The sequence below is a fragment of the Lissotriton helveticus genome, chromosome 4_1 (genome assembly GCF_964261635.1).
Source record: "Lissotriton helveticus chromosome 4_1, aLisHel1.1, whole genome shotgun sequence".
Classification (NCBI taxonomy): domain Eukaryota; kingdom Metazoa; phylum Chordata; class Amphibia; order Caudata; family Salamandridae; genus Lissotriton; species Lissotriton helveticus.
In genome coordinates this window covers 1,526,223,794-1,526,241,455 of record NC_136063.1, presented here as the reverse complement: position 1 = coordinate 1,526,241,455, position 17,662 = coordinate 1,526,223,794, and the positions used below count along the sequence as shown (strand labels likewise).

At 43.5% G+C, this 17,662-nt stretch overlaps 1 protein-coding gene across 1 annotated transcript in view; it reads left to right on the top strand.

The window, feature by feature from the left end:
- Positions 1-17,662, top strand: part of ACSS2 (acyl-CoA synthetase short chain family member 2) — a 181,375-nt gene that overhangs the window by 93,757 nt on the left and 69,956 nt on the right. The window contains exons 8-9 of the mRNA XM_078686275.1: positions 12,678-12,815; positions 13,441-13,611. Coding sequence (XP_078542401.1) covers positions 12,678-12,815; positions 13,441-13,611 — 309 coding nt within the window. The remainder of the gene's footprint in view (positions 1-12,677; positions 12,816-13,440; positions 13,612-17,662) is intronic.

Here is a 17,662-nt window from a genome sequence, read left to right as displayed (position 1 = left end):
AATGATATTTTTAAATGACACTGTTCAACAAACCACCTGTCTTGGCTTAGCCAAAATCAAAGATTTAAATAAACCGTCTATTCCAAAGCCAACAATGTTTAGCAATAGCTCTGATACAGATGAAGAGATAGACGTAAACCAGATATTAAACCAAAACAGAACACATCCTGATTGGAAACAATGGTTGATCTGGCCCACAGATACAAATAACTGTCAAGACAGATTCCTGAATAAAACACAAGGTTTCAAAATGACCAGGCCAGACCCTAGATATCCTCAAAGACATCACCCAGGGATAATAACAACCTACAGTGTGGGCAAATTATGCCTTCAGTGGCTACAAACTTCCACACTGCCTGAAATTAAGCAACACCTAACTTTACTTACTGATGGTGCTGACTTGCGTGATTTCATTCTGGGACCACGCAAACAGCGTCAAAAGCGTTTCATAGCAGCCTCTGTATATGCAGCATACAATGAGGCCTGGAAGGTTACTCAAATTGAAACAGCAGAAAGAATACGGGAAATTGACCGTATTAATTTGGAAAAATCACTTTCTGTAGTGGACAATGGGTTAATGACTCTGTCCTCCAGAATTTTTTCATTGGACAGCATTGTGTCTTCAGCAATCGATATATTATCGCAAGACTTACTGTTATTACAACATGGTCAGTCACAATTGCGTTCTATTGTACAGCTTGGCTGGACGTTACAAAATCTGCGTTCAGGCTATGTGCCTTGGCGTTTAATCAACACAACGTCACTATTCCAAATCTTTAACCTTACTGATAGACAAATCGGTATGGCACAAAAGGGTGCTGATTATACAATCTTGAGCATTGAAAAACTAGAAAGATTACCAATGACAATGTCAGAACGACCTGTCAGTGAATGGATAATACACGGAATCATAAATATTCCAATCTCAACCTTCAGGTTTCAATACTGCCAAAAATATATACAGGCTGGCATGTACGAGAAATTGGGAAAGGGGTACCTTAAAACAACTTGGAACCTGCCCTATTCACATGCATGTGTCAGTAATAAAGGACAGAAAGTGTTTCTTAGTGGCAACAATTGTGCTATGTCACTAAGCGGCACGCTTCTGTGTAACGGTATTAGTTTGCACGGAGCCTGTGAAGGGAATTCATACAACCTTTCATGTCACCAGCAAGGCGCACCTGCAACTGAAATAGAACCATTCTTTCAAAGACTCTATAATGGGAGTTACATTCTTATTGTAGACCGCAGATGTTGTAGTCTTAGGCCCGGGACTCCTTATCTAGTCACTACGACGGCGAAGGTCAAGTGCTGTGGACGTTCTTTGTTCCCCAGCTCCTTTCCAGACAGGGAGGCAAGGGCATGGCCCAATTTGAAAATTACTTCTATTCGAATAGATACTTTAAGCAGAATGAAAACAGTGCTTCTACAGACGCCTACAAGGCTCACGTCATCAAAAGAAACGTATGATCTACAAGTCGCAAGGACGACTGCAGAGATACATACATTATTATCAACTAATTCCCCCGTACATTTCGCGGAAATCCTGAGCGAAATCTTAAATATTTCTGATACCAATGGGATCTCAGGGGTATTTAAGACAGTATTTTCGATGGCATTAACACCATTCAAAGCCATACTGGGTATTTTTCCAGATTTCGTCCATTCGATTTTTGGCGGACTTCCCCTGATCCTGGGACTAATTTCAGGAATCCTATTCTTAGTCCTTATTTTTCGTTATGGCAACCCATGTCACAGATCAAACTCTCGCGACAATGGAAGAGACGATCCTAGCCATTGGATACCGGGACCGGATATCAAAAATCCTGGGACTCTCCCGGCTTAGAGACCTGAACATGACTTGGTTTCTATCATTTCGACCAATGTGGCAAAGGTGTGTTTTACCTGTACTAAGGTGTCTGCTATGCGGAGAAGAATGCGTGTTAGACACCTGTCTGACGCTACAATCGGATGCGCCAGTGGATGCAGATACACTGTTGGTTCCTACCAAGGTTCACGCTTTGTGCTGCCCTCAAAGGCTGCCAATCCTGATGACGGCATTCCTGGAATCTTCACCACTACGATTGAAGAGTAGTGAAGTTCAAGATGAAAGCAGCATCGAACACGTACGACCTTCTGTCAGCAATGCGAATCAGAATGCCAATGGAGGCAATCATGCGCATGAATGCATGGTTACACCTATTTCCGACTTAGTGGAACTTTCCCATGAAGCTGTTGACAGTTTTTTCGAAAGCCTGAATGATATGATGTTCTCTCCAGAACAGAAATAGAGACTTTTGAGTAAGCTCGCACACGGCGTTCCCTGAATTCGGCCTTCAACTTTAAAAATAAAGTCACATGAACAATTTTTCCCACCAGTTCACGGACAGCAATTTTTTAGCAGCCCCAAATTATTTTTTACAAAATTTTCGGGACACTTATCTTCTGCTTAAAGTAAGAAACTATTCCTAGAGAACTAAGATTTCTATTTTTAGATACTTTATAGACTTTAGTTGCCCGCTGGGATGTTCACAAATATTTTATCATGTGATGAAATGGTCTCGAACTTTCTTTCTGTATAGCTATATTAAGAGCCATTTCATGTGTATTTCTCAAATACCAAATTAAGCAATAATGCATACAAATGCGTGTTTACTTTTGCATTTCATTCATAGCTTAAGTGCATACAAAATATATGACTGCAATTTTTCAGTATATTTGAAAATTTCAAAATGCATTTATGTATTTTGGGGTGGTAAGGTATACACTATTCTCTATAGTATGTTGTACTATGTTATACTATGCATAGATTAGTAAATATGACCATAGTTAGCGTGGAGTGGGTGTCGTGTATTCCTATAGGTTCTGAATCGATCCCCCTATTCCTGACCCTATTCTGGTTAAACTAACTATCAAGTTAACTAACAGTCAGCCCATGAGGCAAGACAAGCCCCCATGATGCAGATACCGTTATCTGACGCAGTCACACTACGGCACAGGAACGTGTTATCTGATTAGGTCATAACGCTTGAGATCTAATTAGACAAGCGACATTCCTCCAGCCCCTGATAAGGCATACGACGTTCTCATAACAAATCAAACCTATGACAACCTGGAAAATCCGTGCGGCCATTGTTTTGATTTCACAGAGAACTTTAGTAAAGAATGTGCTAACGAGCAAGTCGTATGACATCTTTATTGACGTATCTATGTCCATCCTTACGTCAATCTCGGCACCTTTAAGGTATAAATATTGCCGATCTTGCCCTATGCAAACACACGCGTGGTGACAAGACGGAGCAGCCACACTTGCCGAAGCCGAGAGCAGAAGCAGACCCCGCTGGCAGCAGCCCCGCCTTCCTGACGCGCTGAGAGACGCGCTGCTATCTCAAGCCGAGAGACCCAGCACCGGTGCTTCCGGGTAGCCCTCGCAGGCAGCCTGGAATATCGAGACCAGAGAAAGAGATACCATTCCTCATTCATCCTAAATTCCAGGTACAGAACTGAATAACCCCTCACAGAGAATTCTTTAGTTATTCACTTGGCAAAAACAAACTTAACTTAAAACTGTAACTTTCTATTCCCGCCCACGCATTAGACTTAGGTCAGGTACATGGGGTAGGCGTATTTAGAAACACCAGTTGAGTACGTTTAGTCAAATGTATATGTGTATGTAAATATATTTTAATCATTTCAAACATCATATGGCTCAGAAACCATATCAATGTTTTTACAGTATTATTTTATACTATTGCTTTTAATGTATGCACTTTACTTAACTATAAGTATTGCAATAATATCGATCCATTTCTCATGTATGAGAAAAGAGACTGATCAATAAATAACACCTTTTTATTGAACACGCCCGTCTCTTCCTTTTCTCTACATTCTGATGAGACTAAGAATGCACGTACTGACTGAGTAAAATAATTGACTTGTGCTCACACGACTCTCGAGATTGACTCTTGATTAGGGGAGAGCAAAGTTGTCATGTTCTATGGTTGTCAGAAACTAAATCCCTTCTTGTCTAATCAGGGAAGGTAATTCCTCCTTGAACATTCGAGAAAGTTTCTAGCGAACTCTGAGCTACGCTGGCAAACCCAAAAATTAAGTCTAGTATCGACAGTAGTAGACCTAGTTAACGTCTGGTCTAGGCCTTTACTGCTGTAGGTATTATTCCAATGCGCAGAGCCTATTGGGAAAATAGGAGCTACACTACAAGGTGTTCTAACGTGTGCAATCCTACTAGTAGTTACTGTTTACAGGAACTGTGTTGTTACGTTGCCAGTAAGGATATCTTCATAATGTGTGCAACTTACAAGTATTTACTGTAGTGTACTGCTGATGATAGTAGGACAATTGCCCGATTGACAAAGTAGTTCCTTATGCCTGTATTGTAATGACAATTGCCCTATGGCAAAGTGATTATGTGATTCTGTGTAAAGTCATGACTAGTGCCTAGTGGAACAGTAATTTATGTGATTGTGATCTAATGTGTGTTTTTATGAAAAATACAAAGGATACTTTAATATATAACCTTGTGTGGAGTGTTCTTTGTGGTGTGCCTAATGTGTCACTGTTGTGTGAGTGTGTTGAGCAAACACTTTACACATTGCCTCTGGGATAAGCCTGACTGCTCTGATAAACTACCAAGGGGGTGAGCAGGGGTTATCTTCAGTGTGTAACTCCCTTGCCCAGACTAGAGTGGTGGGTTCTGCCTGGCTTAGGTGCATACCCTAGCCTACCAGAAACCCCATTTCTAATAGTAACGCAAGGCAGTTTAACCCCTTAAATGCTGAGGCTTCTCCCCCCAGGACTGAGCCATATTTTGATGTTTGGTCTTTTTGGCTTTAAGCCTTCATATTTTGTTTTTCACAAGAGGTATCCAAGCAAAATATGTTTCATATCCATTCTTAAATATTAGGGTACCCATGGTGTGTGGATCTCCCTGGAAGCAACAGAGAATATAGACAAATTGTAGCAAGAAGTGTCTTTTTTGTAAAAACGGGAAGCGTGCTGTACAGGAAAGTATGTGTTTTTTCTAAGAAGGTCATCAACAAAAGGTTTACTGTTCTAAGATCGTCCTCTTCACAGCTTTTATGAGCAGAGTTGTAAAAAAATAATTTCTACCAGTTTTTGCAGTTTTCTAAGATAAGTCATTTGTTTCTATTTTTTGTGCTTTCTACTTACTTCCGGTTTGTAGTGATAAAAGGTATGAAACCCATAGAGTAACCAAGAAAACTATAGCGTTCTGAAAAGTAGACACAATTCGGCAGGGGGTCGTTTGTGTTGCTCGCTCCACTCATGTTTTTACCCAAAAGAAACTAATTAGGACTTGTGACTCACTATTAGAAAGGGGCATTCACTTCCTAATAGTGACCACAAATGCCATGTATGATTTTTTTGACAGTTTACCACCCTTTAGAGAAGGGTGGCAAACTACTCGCAACCTGGAAGGGGTCCCTAGGGGACCTCTTCCCTTTTGTGTCTAGCTCTAATATTATTTTTTGAGGGCAGGCAGTGGTCCGAGGGACCACTACCTGCCCTTCATTTTTCTTTTTTTAAATGCATCCCATCCCAAAAAAACGCTTTATTTAAAAGCAGTCCCAGACATGGAGGTCTGCTGAGCCCAGCAGGCCACCATAACTGGGAGGGCCAGCCATTCCCAGTGGGAACGCAAATTACGAGTGCCTCATGAATATGCATGAGGCATCCAATTTGTGACCCCATTGGGAAAAGCAATCAGTGTCGCAGACACTGTTGTACATACCAATTTGCGAGTCGCTATTGCAGCGCAATTTGCGAGTCGCAAATTCCTTGGTCGTACATCTGGCCCAATGAGTTTAGCAGTAGTAGTTATTTGTACAACTCTGAATTTGGTGTCACCCATGCTTTCATGTGATTCATAAGGCATTTTGCAAAATGAGTTTTTTCTCATACATTGGCTGTCATTTGGAAACGAAAAATTCAAATGTTCTGTATTCCCACATTTATTACAATAAAAATGATACAACACTTGTGTGGTTGGGCAACATGAAAGACCTAAAAATGCTACAAAGAAATATCAAGAATTTTCTTTTGAAATTCACTCAGTCAGGTGTTGTTTTGCTGCGATATTTGGGCCCCACACTTGGCAGGTAACCACAGAGACCTACTAAACCAAGTCACGGATCACCAAAATTCCTGCCACCCACCATTCCCACAGTTCTCCTGTTAACAACGATAGCCAGTTTGTGGCTAGACCTTTCACCTGTGGCAGAAAAAGCCCCAAAATGGGAGGTAGAGTTTCTGTTGGGAGAAGTGTGGGAATGAAGAGTGATTAGTCTTTGACCATTGGCTGGAAGTGCCCAAGTTTTCTGTCACATAAATATAGGAAACATTGTCTTTTCTGACCCATACGCTGACGTTTGCTGTGCAGTCTGTGTAAGAACGCATGCTGGAATCCATGCAAGCCACACAGCCCTAGATTCCTCTGGGTCTGTAGGTTTCTGAAATGCCCCCGGTTGGTAGGGTTCTCTCAATGCCAGCTGACCCACAGAATGAATACTGCAGGAAATCACCACACAAGTAAAAGGAAACTGGGATTTCTTTGTATGTGTGTTTGACATATGGGCTGACATGGAGAGGGTAAACCCCCAGTTCTACCTCACCCTGCAGGCAGATATACAGTCTTCTATCCAGTGGAGGGGCTTGATACCAAATGGCCACATATCCCACCTCATTCCTTTTCTCACTTCTTTTCTCTGATACTCTGGTAGTGGTGTTTTTCAGCAGCCTTCGTTGGGCAGATTGGGGTCTTTACCACCTATTGGTTTGTCCCAAAGGTGGAGAGTCAGAAAGCATACCAGACCATCCGAGAAACGCAATGGGCTGTGTGGTTTGATTGTCCTGCCACGTCACTGCAGACCCAACACCTGCCAACCAGATACTCTTTCTGCAACACAGGGGAGGTGGATTGGGAGGGGGTCATTCCCTCTCTGCTGTCCCAGATGTCAAGAGTACACCCAACAGAATCCAAATGTCTTCTTGCTAGCACAGATTGCACTGCCTTGGACTGTAAGACCTTTGGGGGCAGAAACACTGGGTTTTGTGGGTGTGGGGGTATGGCCTAGTGGCAGGAAGGGCAGCTCCCACCCCATGTCTATTTCACAAATGTAAAATACCCTGGTGTCTAGTGGTTTTCCCACCCTGCCATGAGAGGGCAAATTTAGGCATACCCCCTATCTGCCTTTGGTGGGGGTGGGGGGTGCTTTTGGTAGGGGTACGGCAAAATGCCAGGATGGGCAAGCTATAACCCCATTATTTTCTGTTTTTCACAAAAATCTCTGGTATCTTGTGGGCGTTCTGCTGCCCTGGGGTGTAAAATTGAGAGTAAACCTCCAATAGCTCGGCGCTGATGTTTAGAAGGACTGAAGATGCCCTTTTTATGACGGACCGTGGTTGATGCCTAGGGTGTCCCCACATTCGAAGCTTACATGTGTCCAGTAAGTGCTTCTCGTGCTGCGAAGTAAGCTCATTCCTTGCTGCTTGACATTTATTACAACCAGGCAATCCTTCTGGTGCAAGCACCAGAAGGATTTTCTTGTATCCGTGGAAGGATGAGTTGTTCACATCCTCCACACTGACATGGTACTTCTGAGAACACGAGCACCTTGTCCTTCACACTGATAAGGTTAAAACCCTAGGTCACAAAAATTCTTTCTATAGTGGAGCCATATGGGTGCACGGAGAGCACACCACAACTCTAGGGGTGATCCTGGGAACCCAAACGTGGCGCAAAGAGAGTAATAATGCAAACATCTGCATGGGTATGATACATGGAAAATGGTCAGTTTGTGGACCTATAGTTGTCAAGCAGTTCAAAATAGTGGCAATTTGAATACAACCGAACAGTCATTTAGAAAAGATTGGCCCACGATTCTGGCAATTGGATTAACACAACCGATAATCTGTCCATGCAAGACCAGCTGTAAAATTGTTTCATGTTGATATTGATAAAGCCATGCATCAGGAATAGAGGGAAACATCGATTTAAAGGCGATCACATATTGGTGCAAGCTTTACCAATAGACCCAGGGTCTACCGCAAGACCCAAATGCAATTTACAAATCTAAACCAAGAGGATTTATAACCTGACTCAGGGGCGGCTCTAGGCTCATGGCGGCCCTGGGCAGGTGGAAGAGGGGGTCCGGGCGGGGCGGAGCGAGGAGGCCAGTGAAGAAGAGGGGGGGGGTTCAGGGTGTTTGGAAGTGGAAAAGAGCCGTAGGCCGCCAAATCCCTGCCAGGGGCCGCCACGCAAATATGTATCCATACTCAGAGTATTATTATATTAAGGATATATATTGGCGTGGTGGCCCCTGGGGTTTGGTGGCCCTGTGCAGGTGCACAGCTTGCACATGCCTAAGGCCGCCCCTGCCTTACTGCATGCAAGACTACTTATTGTGCGGTACAAGACAATACAGAGTCTAGCACACACCTTTTAACGGTAGCAAGAACAAATACATACAAAATGTTAATAATATGTATTCCCACCCTTTGACCATGTTTTTGTGTTCCCTGCTTTGATTGCAGGTTGATATGTTCGTAAAAGGAAGCAGGCACAAACAGAAATGCTTCATTACATATACCGATTCACCATTTTTTATTTACAAACTCCAGACCTGTCGGCCCTGCCAGGCCTTGTTTTACACCTCATAACTCATGTGATATCTGAAGATTGGCCGTCACCCTGAGGATTGATTGGCTGACGCCAAGGCTGCCTGCAGCTGCTGTAATGGTGCCAACCTAATTGTTTTACGTCATATGGCTAGTCATAAATTGCCATGCCCCATTGTCGAGACAGCTTGCGTACGTGATAAACAATTAAGATATATGCAGTTACTCAGTCACAAAACTGACAAACAGTGCTTTGACGCAAGTTAATATTTGCTCCAGAGTAACATTCTTTCATCAAAACAAGCTCAACCGTTTATTTCCAAAATGGAGTCCTTTATATCTTTCATTTTCAAGTCAGATAAAATCCTGCCTGGGCCTTTTCTTAGTTACTGCTAATCGCAGGTGTACCTGGCGCTAAAAAGGACCTTTGACACTTCTCTCTGCCAAAGTCTCTGATTCACCAACCGGAAATTATGATAAAGTTCAAGTTTATAAATTAACATACTCTGGTGCATGGATTTATCTCTGCAGGTTTACTCAGCATTTTAGTCATTAAAGTGATGACGAAAAAAAAAATAATCAAACTAGTGTTACAAATATTTTGGGACAATTTATCAGGAAGGTATCTTTATTAAAGGTGTTTTCGAGCAATATTGCGGAAGTTGAAGTAAATTAGGCCCAATTGACACACTTTCCTGAAACTCACAATAAACCACAAACTCAGAATGCTCAAGAAGAATACGTGTCCGCATGGTCAATGTAAATAAAGAGCTGCTAACAAATTTAAAAGTGTTCCTGCCAGTTATTCGCCTAAAATGGATACTGCAAACTCTGGAACTGACATTAAAACTGTTAATACATTTTTATTTGTGCCTAAAAGGAAGTGCCCAGTTATCACCACACTCTTATTGGAGGAAAAGTGAAATGTAGCAGAAAATTCAGCCTTTGAGAATATTCAAGAGCCTATGGACTTAGATTTAAATGCATTTATTTATTTATTTATTCATTTTTGAAACTTATAAAGCGTGCAAATGCCCTAGGGCGTCTCGGCGCTGCGGACAGTGGCAGAGTGATAAGCAGATTATTGATAAAACAGCCAGGTCTTTATTTTTCTTCTAAAGGCTATTGGGAGGTTAAATCTCAAGGTGCAGTTTCCAATGTTGTATTTGTGATCTAGCTCAAATTAAAGGGCTTCGCACCTGATGCGAATTTTCATTCGCAGAGGTCAGAAATTGCACACATTTTGAGCAATGGAGAAGAATTTTACCAACTGACCACCATGTCTGAAATCGCATTTAAAATCAAGTCAACTTAAAAAAAAACAAAAAAAACCAGCAGTACATTTTCCGTAAAGGAAACAGGTTGCATTTAACAAAAACATTTTTTTTGGTTGGAGTTTTTATTTATTTAAATTTATTTATTGAAGTTTACGCAACACATACAGATTCGTGTAGAGAAACAGAAAAGAGGCCCTAGAATGGCATTCCCCCCAAAGACATGAAGAACACATGCATATTAATTTACTTCGTCCAACCACCCGCTTCCTTCCCACATCCCTCACTAGTCGTGACATGACAAAGCATTATTCCACATTTATGTGCCGCATGTAAGCTACTTATGGGGCCCAATAATCTTTTGGCTGGGATGCCAGAGGTAGTTCTTCAGCATATGTCTCAAATTGTGCCTTACACTACGCCAAGTTGTGTAGCCAGTCGGCGTGTCGTGGGCTCTCTTCCCCCACAACATATGGATGCTCTGCATTTTGCCATTAGTAATGCCACTGCTATTGGTTTACGTGTTGCCGGTGGTAGCATTTTAATGAGTCCTAGGAGACATATTGAGGGGTGGCAGTCTATGTGCGTCTGTGTCATTTTAGATAGTGTCTGTAGACCTGCGTCCAGTAACGGAACACTGGCCCACATGCCAATGCCAGGTGTAAAAACTCTGCAGCTCTGCACCTCATGCATGTTGCCTCTGTATGTAACCCCAGTTTGTGGAGCTGGAGGGGAGTCTAGTAGGTCTGTTGCAAGTATTTAAAGTGTATTATCTTGAGGTTGCAGTTAGATGTGAGCCTGTCCAATAGGCCAAAGTAGAGTTCCCAGTCAGTGTGCGTCAATAGGGCATCTAGCGCTGCATCCCATCTGTCTTTGGCTTTATTCGTGGGCCCGCACCCTTTGTACTGGGAAGAGCTGTATAGTTTAGTTATAAGTTTCTTCCATTCAGTACTTGAGATCAGGATCTGTAGCGAGTTCAGTGAAGGGGAAAACAGGGGTGCAGTGCTTTCATCGCAGCTCGTAGCCTATAGTATACAAAGCTCAGCAGTGGTGGGGTACACTTCCGGTTGCCTCCGAACTCTGTAATCTCTAGAAAGGTTCCCCCAGCCAACACATGTTTCGTCGTTAGGTAATATAAACCTCGACTTCATCAGGGCTTTCACAATAATGGTAACAAGGATTTGTATCAATGGTTCTTCCGTGCCGTCAAACTGATCCGGAACACTCTCCGGGTACTTCGCGATATTGCATTCCATAACACATTGCTGCTACATCTATAGTCCTTGGATCATTATTAATACTGGTGGAATCAAGCCGTGGGATATTCACTATTGATTACAGATCATAGGTCGATATTACATTTTTGTGGACGGATCGGTTTGACGGCACAGAAGGACCATTGATACATATCCTCCTTACCATTATTGTGAAAGCCCTGAAGTAGTCGGGGTTTATATTACCTTATGACGAAACACGTGTTGGCTGTATGGAGATGTACTGCTGAAGAAACCAACATTTGTTATATTTGCTGTATCATATGGATTACTGGCTGTAAAAAGAATTTGGATTGAACATTGATCCTGAACTGGTGCTTTTGGATTAAAAGTGGACTAAGACTATATGTATGTCTCTAAGAACAATCTTGACATTTCATTACTCTGTGTGCTCGGATAGGAACTTTGTTTCTGTTGTGTTCTCTTCTTTGAAAGAGACTATTTTTGGTTGAATTGGTAACCTACCCTCCTCTCCTAGTAACACCAACGTTACTATTGCTGTATAATTTATCCTGATACTGTCTGCAGAGCACCCCTTGTGTTTGCTTTCTTACCTGGTTACCAAATCTATTTTCTTCTACTTTAAAATGTGAATGATAAAATGTTGTTTCCGAATTTGCAAACAAGTAGCTCTGATTCAGGGTTTCTCAATCTGTCCACATTGGATTTCAATTCTTAAAGTTCATCACATGCTTACTGTCCTCATGCTTGAGGAGCAGCATTATTTGGCAATATGACGAAGCTTGGGAGTACTATACCTAACTATTACATTCACACGATTTACCTTTTTTGTGAAAAATATTAAGAAATATAAATGTGGAGGTAAAGAACGATAGCCCTAGATCAACTTTAAAGCTTCAAAGCAAAAGAAACGTAGAAATCCTTCAGAGCGCTTGTTCTAAGAAATGGTTGTGCATTTCTCATCATTGGCCATAATGGTTCTTTGTATGATTTTAAACACATTAAACATAACCATCGAACAGCAGTGAACGTGCCAGTTTTGTGTGAGACCGAGCACACACATTCCTTAAAGTTTGTCACAGGGGGGCATGGCTGCTTATGTCATGGAGGAAATCTTTTCCAATTAGTGGAACTGATGTTGGGGTCGAATGAAAACACTCTCCTCTTTTAAATGATTCCATCTACATTTTCTTAACAATAGACTGCAGGCCAACTTGAGTTTGGGTCATCGTGTTGTTTTGTTTTGTTTTAATGTGTATTTATCTGCCAAAAGAAAAGCATTGACTTAATTTGATGCAATACCCTTGAAAGCAAGTTGCAAATTAGAGGAGCTGAAGCTAACACTCAGTGTGTGAGAAAACAACTTTGAGCTTTCAAATTGAAAAAGGGGTTCATGTGTGAACCTTTGTTTCACCTTCATTTACACATTTGGGTGCTCTTGATATGTGCACTGTCGCTGGTAACACGCCTTGGGAGTGACTTAAACACTTTCTGTGATCATGTTTCGCTGCAGGTTCACTGGAATGCTGACGTAGACAGGTGGTGGGATGAGCTAATGATGAACAGCAGTGAGGAGTGTGAACCCGAATGGCTCGATGCTGAGGATCCGCTTTTCATTCTTTACACAAGCGGCTCGACAGGGAAACCAAAGGTAAACATAGACCAGCTTTGTATGCCAGACTCAGGCCACAGAAACTCTTCCTTTTTATTACTGCCATTAAGTCATTTCATATCAAACGTCAAAGAGTTTGTTGCTTTTATAAAAGTTTTTTTTAGTTAATTTCATGTGTTGGTGGTCCCAGTTGCCTTATATTGTTTTCAGTAGTGATTTTTAAAAGTGCTGCATATTAAACTGACACCACACACGTAATGATGAAAATTCTATATTAAATTAACCCACATGTGAGTACAAATACTATTTCAGCAGTATTTACTGTTGTCAGCAGACAGATAGGGATCAGTGTTTTCAGAATCAGTTTCTTATTTTTATTCTCAACTCGTTTCCAACTTTTTAAAGGCAAGGGCAGAAGCTCTGAAAACATTAGCTGACAATGTGAAGTTTGTTGTGGGCTACAGTTGCTGTGGTTAGACATATGCTAGTAAAAATGAATAACACAGTCTTAAAACTTTTAAGAGTGGTGAATTTTTAAAATCTGCTGCAAATCATCGCTGACTAGCGTGGAGAATGGCAACATTTCATGAGTATTTGTAGATGTATCCTGGTTGTGCTCAGTGTGTATTTACTTAGTTTCATTGTTAGTTCTCTTCTCGTGCAGGGTGTGGTGCACACGGTGGCAGGATATCTTCTGTACACAGCACTCACATTTAAGTATGTGTTTGACTACCACGATGAGGACGTGTACTGGTGCACGGCGGACATTGGGTGGATTACTGGTCACTCATACATTGTGTATGGGCCTCTTGCTAATGGAGCTACCACTTTAATGGTAAGTCTTTCAGACGTTTTGAGTAACTTTCTTACTTTCACTCTCTCTCTTCTTGGGGCATACCTAATTAGATTATTGTTATAGCTGCGTCTCCATAGAGAAAGGGAATTCTGACAGATATCTAGCATCAGCAGCATAGCGTGGGTTGCCTGCGCCCGGTGCAACATTTTAAAACAAAGTATTGCGCCCCTAACCCGTGGACCGTTAGCTCAGGAAATGCTAACAGTCCACGGGTAAGGGGGTACAGTACTTTCTTTTAAAATGTTGCAACCCTAGGAATTGTGCGCCCTGGTCCACCGCACCTGTGGAACCCCCCAGCGCTACGCCACTGTCTCACGCTCCTCCTGGTGGGCTATACATATTGGAAGGAAAGCTGTTGAGAGAGCAACAGACTGATCAGAGAGCTCAACGGGTATAAGAGGGGCCTAACCTGTTTCAGGCCACCCCACCCTTTCAAAATGAATGTACATTATAGGAAATCATAACAAAGGGGATTTCTTATACTCTTATCTATTACAGAAAATATGGATTAGAATAGTCATGACTGCAATACAAGGGGAAAAAAATTGGAGAAAAGAGATTAAAAATACTAAGATTACAATAATTTTGTGAGAATCTTAACATTGGTTTGTTCGCGGATCTGCTGAGCTATGTACATCCTCCCTGCTTGTCTTTTAAAGACCTACGTGACTGTGCTGCTGGCTGATCGAAGAGAACATCCCTGAGACAGTCACAGGTCCCAAGTATATATATGTTTCTTCCCCATCTCATTAGAGAGACAGAGTTACACAGCCTTTGTGCCTGGATATGGTGATTGCCTGCTGAGGGTGGCAGATCAGTCCCTTGCTGGATATTGGTGCTTGGCAACCTGTTGCTGGACGAGAGTCCTTAGTAACCCAGTACTAGGCCCAGTCACTTAGTGACTTGTTGCCAGGCAAAGTGGAACAGCAACCAAACGTGTTAGAGAGTTTTTGCAGGAACTCAGCTTAAAAGGCGTTAGTGAATAGCATACGTTACTATTATAGCAGAACATAATTGGCACACTTGATTTTCTGTAAGACAATATCATATCATTGTGACAATATACACATAACACATAACCAAGGGCCAATGTAGGAAAGGATTTTGGGATGGCACACTTTGCGATTCATCAAATCACTAAGTTGTCAACCGCAAAATGCCTTTTTCTAATGTACAAAATCTGTTTTACGAGGTGCAAACGTTTTTCTGACTATATAAAATGGGATTTGCGTCCCATACCGAATTGCAGTTTGGAAGGCGTGCAAAAGTGGCTTTCCTTCCATATTGCTATTTTTTTTTTTTTTTTTTTTTTTTTATTAATTTTATAAATACAAACACAAACAATTTGCAAGGAATAAAGAAAAAGAGAAGACAGCAATATAAACAACGTTGCATTACATGGTGTGAGAGCGGGAAGGTCAACCAATGAGCGTATGTTCTATCAAGAAAGAGTCTCGCATGGGGGGGGGCAGAAGGAACAAAATGTATCCAATACACAGTAGTAAGTGGAGGAACCCTCGGGTTACGGGGACGTAGGTGCAACATCTGGGTCAGGGAGAGGGGGGGAACATATATCGCCACGGTAAGTGTTCCACTGAGTCCATATCTTCCCCCATTTTCGGGGGGTACCCCGAGAAATATATACAGTTTTTTCCCTGAACATGCACCAGTCCATGTTTTGTTTCCATTTCCGAATCCCGGGTGGTCCCTGAGCGCCCCACAGTTGCGCAATGTCTCTTTTGGCGATCATATTGCCCAAGGTCACCCATCGAAGCTGCGAAACGGAGTAGTCGTTCGGTTCCCATACATTCAGCAAGCATCTCCTAGCCTCCGGCATCGATCGCACCCCCGTAACCTCACTCATCACCTCGTGCACACGGGTCCAGAATCGCACTACCTCAGGGCACTCCCAAATGATATGGAAAAAGGTGCCCAGGAGACCGCATCCACGCCGACACAAACCATCCACAGAAAAGCCCATGTGCACCAAACGGGGACCAGTCACATACACTCTATGCAGGATTTTAAGTTGCACAAATCTAAGGCGCGCCTGGATGGCCACCTCTTTAGGGGAGGAGATCGCCGCCTGCCAGTCCTCATCGTCCAGCTCCAGCCCATCACCAATCCAGACCTCTCTAAGGCGAAGCAGGAGATCAGACCTGGAGTTGATCAACTTTTTATAAATAAGCGAAATCGTACTATCAGAAACATGTCCGTCCAGTACCCTGTCCTCAAGCGGGGACGACTCCGGAATCTCCACACCCGAAGGGAAGACCGAGAGCACCGCGTGGCGGACCTGCGCATAGCGAAAAAATTCGCGATCGCTCAGAGCGTACTCAGTTTTCAATTCCTCAAACGTCTTCATTCTCCCCTTTGTCCAAACATCATCAATCCTGCTGATACCTATCAAGTCCCACCTATCAAACCCCTTCGACTGCCAGAGAGAGCCAAGTCTATCGGATGCATACAGTGGGGTGGCACGAGTTAATTTATCAGACCACCCAAGCGCCATGGAAGCATGTCTCCACACCTGGACAGCCGTCCTAGTGGGGCCCGTTACGTTTCGAGGGGTGAGTCTCGAGTAGAGGGCTCTATTATAGTCACCCCCCGGCAACAACCATTTGTCCATATCGAAGGCCGGATTCGGCCAAGGGCCATACATGCAATGATTTATTGCCCCCAATTGAGACGCCCAATAATAGCGACGGATATCAGGCAAAGCAATTCCACCGTCGTACCACGGGAGCGACAGTTTAGCGATGGCGATCCGGGGCCTACCCCCCCACACCAGTTGTCTCTGTAAACTCTCAACCTCACGGAAATATTTAGCCGGGACAACGTCAAGTGTGTTTTGCAATGCGTAGAGGAAGCGGGGCAGTGACATCATCTTAAACAATGCCGCTCTACCCAGGGGAGAGAGAGGGAGTTTCCCCCAAGCAACAACATCCGCCCGAATGCGCTGAAGAGGGGGCAGCAAGTTCCAGTCAAACCGCAGTTCAGGTTTCAGAGTGATAAAAATGCCTAGGTATTTAAATCCATCTCTCACAATCGCGATAGGACAACCACTTGGCAGAAGAGGGGCGTCTCCCGACAGGACGTATACACAGGACTTCGACCAATTGATGACAAGACCCGAGTTTTTGCGAAAGGACGTTAAGACATCGAACAATACAATGAGGGATTTACGGGGAGATGTGAGATACAGCAGAATATCATCAGCATAGAGAGATACACGGTCCTCAAACTCCGAATTCCATCTAATGCCCTTCAGGGACGGCTCCCACCTCAACCAGGCCGCCAGCGGTTCCAAGGCGAGAGCAAACAACAAGGGGGACAGGGGACAGCCCTGTCGCGTGCCCCTGCCCAGTGCAAAGGGTGTAGAGACCCGACCATTGACCACCACCTGAGCCATGGGACCGGCGTAAAGCAATTTGACCCACCAAACGAACTCCGGACCGAAACCAAACTTGGCAAGAACCGTCCACAAATACGGCCATTCTATTGTATCAAACGCCATCGTAGCGTCCAAGGACGCCAAGATGGCAGGCTCACGCAGCGTCTCGGCTCGTGCCAAGACGCCATGCAACCGTCGGAGGTTAAGCGCCGTGTTGCGATGCGGTATAAAGCCGGATTGATCAGGGTGAACCAGGTCCCCAATGACAGTCGCCAAACGTGTCGCCAGCAGCTTGGCCAAGATTTTAGGCTCCGCATTAATCAACGAAATGGGTCTAAAAGAGGCACAGCGATCCCGAGGTTTACCATCTTTGTGGATGACGACTATAGTGGCCAGTCTCTGGTCTGGTGGGAGAGAGCCCACCTCCAAAGACTCGAGAAACATAGAGCGCAGATGCGGAGCTAGCGTGTCCGGGCGTAGTTTATATAGCTCAATGGGGAGCCCATTAGGGCCCGAAGCCTTGCCGGATCGGACCGAACGGACAGCAGCGGCAATCTCGTCCACAGTAGGCGGCGCATCCAGAGCATCCCTATCAATGTCAGGCAATCGGGGAAGTGCAATATCCCGCAATAGCAG